At 44.8% G+C, this 9443-nt stretch overlaps 1 protein-coding gene across 1 annotated transcript; it reads left to right on the forward strand.

Moving 5' to 3' along the window:
* The first annotated feature begins 395 nt into the window (after window positions 1-395).
* Window positions 396-1691, forward strand: BECN2 (beclin 2). Its single transcript, XM_043486141.1, has one exon. It carries the CDS (start codon window positions 396-398, stop codon window positions 1689-1691), a length of 1296 nt encoding a protein of 431 aa, XP_043342076.1.
* The last annotated feature ends 7752 nt before the right edge of the window (window positions 1692-9443 follow it).

Below are 9443 nucleotides of genomic sequence, written 5' to 3' on the forward strand. Positions count from 1 at the left end.
ATAAGAAATGTTGGAAGAGCTGAAACTCAGTTATGCAGGAGCCCACAGTGACGGCTGCAGGAAATGTGAAAAAGTTGTAAAGATGGGCAGAGGCCTTGACGTCAGGTTAAGATGTTTAGACTTTATATTAAGGTAAGATGAAGGCATTAAACATTTTAAGGAGGGACGTGCCCATGACCAGATTTTAGTTTTAGAAAGATTATTCTTTCTAAGGGTGGAAGCCTATAAGGAGGTAAGGGAGGTCTAAAAGTATTTAGGGAGGGTACCATTGTAAGGTTTTAAGGAGAGTGACAAGATGAGATATGCATTTTAGAAGGAGTTCTAAAAGGTATAAATGGTTAACTAACTGGTGACCCAGAGGAAGCAGTGTCCAGTTGAGAGTCAAGACCTCCACCATGTCCCACCTTTGCTTTTTTTGCCAGCGCTGCAGCCAGCCCCTGAAACTGAATCTCACCATGGAGGCCTCCCAGGAACCTAAAGCTTTGATGTTCATCTCAGCTCAGGGAGAGACAAGAGAAACACAGGAGGGAGGTCCTCCCTCCAAGGAGGAGGCAAACTTTGAAAATCTACAGGATGGTGCCTTTTGCAGGACTCCTCACCCACCCAGTGGTGGGACATCCTGGGACTATTCCAACTTCACCCTGCTTGGGAGATTGGAGCCCCAGAGGAGTCTCGACAGCATCCAGAAGACTATTAGGGACAGTTTTGACATCCTCTCTGGTGAAACAGAGGTGGACCACCCATTGTGTGTGGACTGTACTGACTATCTTTTAGAGGCACTGGACATTGAACTCGCCATCACAGAATCTGACGTTCAGAACTACAAATGCTGTTTGGAGACCAGGGAGGGGATGAGCGAGGATGAGAGGGAGATGCTGCAGGGGAAGCTGAAGGGCCTGGAGCTGGAGGAAGCAAAGCTACTCCAAGTAGTGGCAGAGGTGGAGAAGAACCAAGAAAGTGTAGCAGCCGATCTCGAGGCAGCCCAGGCAGAGACTAAGATACTGGAGCAGCAGGAAAAGCAGTACTGGAAGGACTACAGTAAGCTGAGATGGCAACAATTAGAACTAAATGAGGAGCTGAGCAGTGTGGAGATGAGATTACGGTATGCCCAGATCCAGTGGAACAAGTTGGAGAAAACCGACGTCTTTAATGCCACCTTTGAGATCTGGCATGACGGCCCCTTAACCATCATCAATAACTTCAGATTGGGCCGCATCCCCACTGTCCCTGTGTGCTGGAGTGAGATCAGTGCGGCCTGGGGACAGACAGCCTTGCTGCTTCTTGCCCTGGCCAATACCATTGGACTGGAGTTTCAGAGGTACCGACTCATCCCCTGCGGAAACCATTCCTATCTGAGATCTTTAACAGATGACTGTGCCGAGTTGCCATTGTACTCTAGTGGTAAGCAGAATGTTTTCTTACACAACAAATTTGATCAGGCTATGATGGCTTTCCTGGACTGCATGCAGCAGTTCAAGGAAGCAGCTGAGAAGGATGAGTCGGGTCTCTGTTTGCCTTACAAGATTCATGTGAAGAAAGGCCTGATGGAAGACCCTGGAAGCAGCAGTGGATTCTATCCCATCAGAACCCACTTGAACACGGAGGAGGACTGGACAAAGGCACTCAAGCTCATGCTTATAAATTTTAAGTGTAGTCTCACTTGGGTCTCCTTAAGGTATGGTCGAAAATAACTTATTCTACAAAGGGGAGATGATTTTTTTGATTTAATATAGTTTGTTTGTGAAAATGTTATCAGATAAAATTTAAAACTGAAGCATCTGTGTTTATATATTTCTGGTTGTGCTGGGTCTTCGTTGCTGCGCATGGGCTTTCTCTAATTGTGGGGAGCAGGGGTTACTCTTCCTTGCGGTGCTCGGGTTTCTGACTGTGGTGGCTTCCTTCCCCTGCTGTGGAGCACGGGCTTTAGGTACATGGGCTTTATCAGCTGTGGCTCTTGGGCTCGGTAGTTGTGGCTCATAGGCCCATGGGTTTCAGTTGCTCCTTGGCATGTGGGATCTTCCTGGATTAGGGATTGAACCCACGTCCACTGCATTGGCAGGCAGATTCCTATCCACTGCACCACCAGGGAAGTCTTATGTTTACTTTAAAACCTAATGGCCATACAGGCTCTAATTTAAAATTAAGGTATTGTCCCGAGCAACCCCAAAGTTATTGCTGTCTTCCCCAGCATTTTCGTCCTCTCTCCCATTTTTCCTAAACATTCAAAAGGACAAAGATTAAGTCACAAGATGACAAGACTATTTCTCCATTAAAATGGAAAATAAAGATTGCAGAAAAAACTGAAATGTGTGATGGGGGGTGGTGAGAGGACGGGGTGTTAAGGAGAGAGGTGCTGACGTGCTCAATCATGGCCGACTCTTTGCGACCCCATGGGCTGTAGCCCTCCAGGTTCCTCTGCCCATGGAATTTTCCAGGCAAGAATACTGGAGTGAGCTGACATTTCCTTCTTCAAAGGAGAGAGGTGGAGGTCTTTCATTTTTTATGAGGAAAGTACTTGGGCCATTGTCTGTAGAACTTTGGAGTCAGGAGGTGAATATTAAAAGATAATTACATTTCTGCTGTGATATAGTAAGCCCTCTTCATCCCAGAAAAGCTTTCAATAAACTACACTTTCTTCAGTGACTTAAAGTAAGAAGTGTGTCTTTGAGCTGTGCTATTATGCTGAGACTAAACCTTAGGTGAGGGGCTGTGGAGACCAGAGAAGACGGGTAGCAATTCTACTGACCAATGCTCAGGTAAGGGTCACAAAGTGAACCCTTACAGAGAACTGAAGATTGTAAAAGTCAGAGGATTCTGCAAATTGTGGGTCTTTCCTGGTGATCCAGTGGTTAGAACTCTGTGTTTTCCCTGTAGGGGGCACAGGTTCGATCCCAGGTTAGGGAACTAAGGCCCTGCATGCGGCCACACCATGCATTGATGCCAAGTTGTTTTTTTTTTTTAACAAAATACAAAAATTTCAAAAAAGCCTACTGTATGATGTCATTTACTTGATTCTCCATTGCTTTCAGAAGAAAGTCCCAAATTCTTACCGTGACTTTTAGCCTGGGTAACCTTTCCTTCCTGCCTCTCTAGGCTCACCTCATATTTCTCCCAGCTCCTTTCTGTTCCCAAATATGCTAACTTCACTCTCCTTCTGCCTTTTGCCCATGCTCTTCCCTGTATGTTTTCTAAAAAATTTTTTTGGTGTGCTAGGTCTTTGATGCTGTGCCTGGGCTTTCTCTAATTGCAGTGAGCGAGGGCTACACTCTAGTTGCAGTGTGTGGGCTTCTCATTGTGGTGCCTTCCCCTGTTGTGGAACAGGGGTGGGCTCCAGGATGTGTGGGCTTCAGTAGCTGTGGCACCCGGGCTTAGTTGCTCTGCGGCATGTGACATCAGGATCAAGGATGGAACTCGCATCCCCTGCACTGGCAGGCACATTTACCACTGAGACACCAGGAAATCCCTGATAGCTACTTTAGCTTAGTGGTCCAGATGATGCCTAGAAAGACCCTCATACATATTAAACATCCATCAATAGAAATCACTGTGGAAAATAAGAACAGGGAGTTGACAAATTTGTCATGGACTCAAGGCTTCCTGGGTGGCTCAAATGGCAAAGAACCTGCCTGCAGCGCGGGAGACCCGGGTTGATCCTGGGCCGGGAAGATCCCCTGGAGAAGGGCTTGGCAACCCACTCCAGTATTCTTGCCTGGAGAACTCCATGTGAGGAGACTGGCAGGCTACAGTCCATGGGGTCACAAAGAGTCAGACACAGCTGAGCTACTAACACAACAGATGTAATTAGGGGGCTTCCCAGGCAGTGCTAGTAGTAAAGAAACTTCTTGCCAATGCAGGTAGATGTGAGGCACAGGTTCGATCCTTGGGTCGGGAAGATCAACTGGAGGACAGCATGGTAACCCACTCCAGTATTCTTGCCTAGGAAATCTCATAGAGGAGCCTGGTGGGCTTCTGCCCATAGGGTCATACAGAGTCGGAGAGGACTGAAGCAACTTAGCATGCAAAAGTAATAGGAAACTCCTAGGAGATTAAGCTTCCCTGGTGGCTCAGACGGTAAAGAGTCCACCTGCAATGCAGGAGACCTGGGTTTGGTCCCTGGATTAGGAAGATCCCCTGGAGAAGGAAACGGCTGTTCACTCCAGTATCCTGGACATGGGGTTGCAAAGAGTCCTTTGTGACTGAGCGACTAACTCCTTCACTTTCACTTTCCAGCCTTCAGACCTATTTACTGGAACAAGTTAAATGCCATCCTAAAGAAATAATCAGATTAGTCTGGAAATGGGGCTACATGTGGCCTAGGTTTTAAGAAGTCGACATTTTTTTTTAAGTAGGAGGTATGTATTAAAAAAAAAAAATGAGACATAACAACTGAATATAATGAGAACCTTGAGATGAAAAAAAAGGAGCCCCTGACTGCTGTCACTGAGCTGGCCTGACTCTAGCAGCTGGAGTTCTCCTAGATAACATAAATAACTTCACAGAACAAAAGAATCCCCTCACTCTGTGACTGTGATGGAGCAAGACAAGAACAAGTCTAGTCTGTAGTGCTGTCTAAGAGACAAAAACAAGAACATTTCCAAACCACAAAAATGGCTAAACATTCCCATTTCCTGCTGTGTTTCTTTTGCTTTCACATAAAAAATCAAGATAATCATAGAATTGTCCTTGCTTTTTTGACAAGTCCAGGCGAAATCCCAAGAATCCACACTTTATTGAGATGCCACCTTCATTCATTCCCTGTGGCAGCTCTTTCCCTCCTTGCAGAGAACTGATCAGTCCAAATTTGTTCAGATGGGTTCCCAGTCTTTGGCTGGAGGGCAGCAATCAATTTGATGAGATCCTGGCTTGAAAAAGCAAGTTCAGTTCTGTCACTCAGTCGTGTCTGACTCTTTGCAACCCCATGGACTGCAGCATGCAAGGTTCGCCCGTCCATCACCAACTCCTGGAGTTTTTTCAAACTCATGTCCATCAAGTTGGTGATGCCATCCAACCATCTCTTCCTCTGTTGTCCCCTTCCCCTCCTGCCCTCAATCTTTCCCATCATAACCATCTTTTCCAATGAGTCAGTTCTTCACATCAGATGGCCAAAGTATTGGAGTTTCAGCTTCAGGATCAGTCCTTCCAATGAATTTTCAGGACTGATTTCCTTTAGGATGGACTGGTTGGATCTCCTTGAAGTCCAAGGGACTCTCAAGTCTTCAATATCACAGTTCAAAAGCATCAATTCTTTGGTGTCAGCTTTCTTTATAGTCCAACTCTCACATCCATACATGACTACTGGAAAAACCATCGCTTTGACTAGACAGATCTTTGTTGGCAAAGTAATGTCTGCTTTTTAATGCTGTCTAGGTTGGTCATAGCTTTTATTCCAGGGAACAAGTGTCTTTTAATTTCATGGCTGTAGTCACCATCTGCAGTGATTTTGGAGCCCCCCCCAAATAAAGTCTCTCCTTTCATTGTTTCCCCATCTATTTGCCCTGAAGTGATGGGACCGGATGCCATGATCTTGGTTCTCTGAATGTTGAGGGTTTGTGTATGTGTGTGTGTGTGTGTGTGTGTGTGTGTGTAGCAGAGTTTTATTAAAGTGAACAGCATGGATCACAAGTCCCTTGAAAGTCTACAATCTGACAGATAGGTTAGTAGTTCTAATTCCCCACACATTTATGAAATGGCCAAAGAGACCAAGAAAAGGTGACCCAGAAAGGAAAGTTCAGTCCACACGCTTCACCCAAGTTTTGGTCGCTCTCCTCACAGGGACCTTGGGTGTCTCTTGGCACTGGCAGGTCCATATAAACCCCTGACTAGGCTCCCCTTTTGGGGCTTCCTTCAGCCATTGTGGGGCACTGAGAAACTGGAAGCAGGGCTCATCACTTGCTTCACTCAGCGATGTCATTCATTCACACAAACACACTCTAGGGTTAGTAAAGCAAAGCAGAAAATGTGCATACTGAGGAAGCAAAGAGGTTAGAGCTCTGAGTGTTCTTACCTTGTCCTGAAGATCCTGGACAAGCCCCCAGGACGATAGCTTCCAGTGAATGGTGTTGGATTCATGATCTCCGAAGAGGGTTTTGCTTCGGGACCAGGGACCAGGCTTGATCACTCAAGAGCTTTTGTGTAGAAGTTTTATTAAAGGGAAGAAGAGGACAGAGAGAGCTTCTGACATAGACATCAGAAGGGGGATGAAGAGTGCCCCCTGAATGTTGAGTTTTAAGCCAACGTTTTCACTATTCTTTTTCACTTTCATCAAGAGACTCTTTAGTCGTCTTTGCTTTTTGCCATAAGGGTGGTGTCATCTGCGTATCTGAAGGTATTGATATTTCTCCCAGCAATCTTGGTTCCAGCTTGTGCTTCATCCAGCCTGACATTTCATATGATATACTCTGCATATAAGTTGAATAAGCAGGGTGACAATATACAACCTTGATGTTCTCCTTCCCCTGTTTGGAACCAGTCTGTTGTTCCATGTCCAGTTCTAACTGTTGCTTCTTAACCTGCATACAGATTTCTCAGGAGGCAGGTCAAGTGGTCTGGTATTCCCATCTCTTTCAGAATTTTCCACAGTTTTTTGTGATCCATGTAGTCAAGAGCTTTAGTGTAGTCAAGCAGAAGTAGGCTAAATTTGCCTGTTACTCCAGGTATCTCTTGACTTCCTACTTTTGCATTCCAGTCCCCTATAATGAAAAGGGCATCTTTTTCGGGTGTTAGTTTTAGAAGGTCTTGTAGGTCATAACAGAACTGTTCAACTTCACCTTTTTTCAGCATTACTGTTTGAGGCATATATTTGGATTACTGTGATATTGAATTGTTTGCCTTGGAAACGAACAGAGATCATTCTGTTGTTTTTGAGATTGCACCCAAGTACTGAATTTTGGACTCTTTTGTTGACTATGATGGCTACTCCATTTCTTCTAAAGGATTCTTGCCCACAGTAGTAGACATAATGGTTATCTGAGTTAAATTCGCCCATTCCAGTCCATTTTAGTTCACTGATTCCTAAAATGTCAATGTTCACTCTTGCCATCTCCTGTTTGATGACTTCCAATTTACCTTGATTCATGAACCTAAGATTCCAGGTTCCTATGCAATATTGATCTTTACAGCATCAGACTTTACTTCCATCACCAGTCATATCCACAGCTGGGTATTGTTTTCGCTATATTGGGCACATACCGACCTGGCGAGTTCATCTTTCAGTGTCATATGTTTTTGCCTTTTCATACTGTTCATGGAGTTCTTAAGGCAAGACTACTGAAGTGGTTTGCCATTGCCTTCTATGGTGAGGTGAAGTTGCTCAGTCGTGTATGCCTATTTGAAATTGCATTGACTCTAGCCTATCAGGCTCCTCTCTCCATTGCATTTTCCAGGCAAGTGTACTGGAGTGGGTTGACATTTCCTTCACCAGGCGATCTTCCTGACTCCGACCCAGGGATCAAACCTAGGTCTCCCACATTGCAGGTAGACACTTCACCCTCTGGCCACCAGGGGAGCCTGCCTTCTCCAGTGGACCACAGTTTGTCAGAGTTCTCCACCATGACCTGTCCATCTTGGGTGACCCTACGAGGCTTGGCTCATAGTTTCACTGAATTAGATGAGGCTGTGGTCCTTGTGATCAGTTTGATTAGTTTTCTGTGATTGTGGTTTTCATTCTGTCTGCCCTCTGTGGGATAGGGATAAGAGGCTTTTGGAAGCTTCCTGATGGGAGAGACTGACTGGGGAGGAAACTGGGTCTTGTTCTGATGTCCATTCTCAGTAAATCTTTAATCCAATTTTCTGTTGATGGGTGGGGCTGTGTTCCCCTGCATTGTTTGACCTGACCCCAAACTATGGTGGAGGTAATGGTGACCCTTCCAAAAGGTCCATGCATGCACTGCCCTGTAGCAGGCCACTGCTGACCCACGCCTCTGCAGGAGACTCCTGGACACTCACAGGCAAGTCTGGGTCAGTCTCTTGTGGGGTCACTGCTCCTTTCTGCTGGGTCCTGGTGTGCACAAGGTTTTGCTTGTGCCTTCCAAGAGTCTGTTTCCCCAGCCCTGTGTAGGTTCTGTAATCAAATCCCATTGGCCTCCAAAGTCAAATTCCCTAGGGGTTCTCAGTCCCTTTGCCAGACCCCCAGGTTGGGAAATCTCACGTGGGTCCTAGAACTTTCTTAACAGTGCAAGAATTTATTTAGTACAATTTTTCTGCAGTGTGTGGGTTGTGTCCTCGGTGGCTCTATGTTGGGGTTAATGGCAACCTCCTTCAAGAGGGCTTATACCACACCCAGGATGGCTGCACCCAAAGCCCCTGCCCCTGTGACAGGCCACTTGAAAAAGCAACAGACAGCTCTAAGAGACATATTGGGAATAATTACTGAGATTAGATCATACAGAATTTGTCTCTCTCTGTACTCCTTATTCTTTAATTTTTAAAAAGAAATAGTATAATGGTCAGGTATATACAAACCTTTTTTTTTTATTTGAAAAATGTCATTATCAGAAGTTAAAAAAAAGCCCCAGCTCCTCAGCTATACTACTTATAAACTAAATAGAAAGTAGATATTCTCTTTAAACTTTCATCTTATCTTCTAAAACATGGAATTAATGGTACTAATTTAATTGTGGGAGTTCACTGAAAAGATCAAATTGCCAATATCTGCTGGATCATTGAAAAAACAAAAGAGTTCCAGAAAAACATCTATTTCTGCTTTATTGACTACGCCAAAGACTTCGACTGTGTGGATCACAGTAAACTGTGGAAAATTCTGAAGGAGATGGGAATACCAGACCACCTGACCTGCCTCTTGAGAAACCTGTATGCAGGTCAGGAAGCAACAGTTAGAACTGGACATGGAACAACAAACTGGTTCCAAATAGGAAAAGGAGTACATCAAAGCTATATATTGTCACCCTGCTTATTTAACTTATATGCAGAGTACATCATGAGAAACGCTGGGCTGGAAGAAGCACAAGCTGGAATCAAGATTGCTGGGAGAAATATCAATAACCTCAGATATGCAGATGACATCACCCTTATGGCAGAAAGTGAAGAGGAACTAAAAAGCCTCTTGATGTAAGTGAAAGAGGAGAGTGAAAAAATTGGCTTAAAGCTCAACATTCAGAAAACTAAGATCATGGCATCTGGTCCCATCACTGCATGGGAAATAGATGGGGAGACAGTGGAAACAGTGTCAGACTTTATTTTGGGGGGCTCTAAAATCACTGCAGATGGTGATTGCAGCCATGAAATTAAAAGACACTTACTCCTTGGAAGGAAAGTTATGACCAACCTAGATAGCATATTTAAAAGCAGAGACATTACTTTGCCAACAAAGGTCCATCTAGTCAAGGCTATGGTTTTTCCAGTGGTCATGTATGGATGTGAGAGTTGGACTGTAAAGAAAGCTGAGCACCAAAAAATTGATGCTTCTGAACTGTGGTGTTGGAGAG

This window comes from Cervus canadensis, chromosome 13 (assembly GCF_019320065.1).
Source record: "Cervus canadensis isolate Bull #8, Minnesota chromosome 13, ASM1932006v1, whole genome shotgun sequence".
Taxonomy (NCBI): Eukaryota; Metazoa; Chordata; class Mammalia; order Artiodactyla; family Cervidae; genus Cervus; species Cervus canadensis.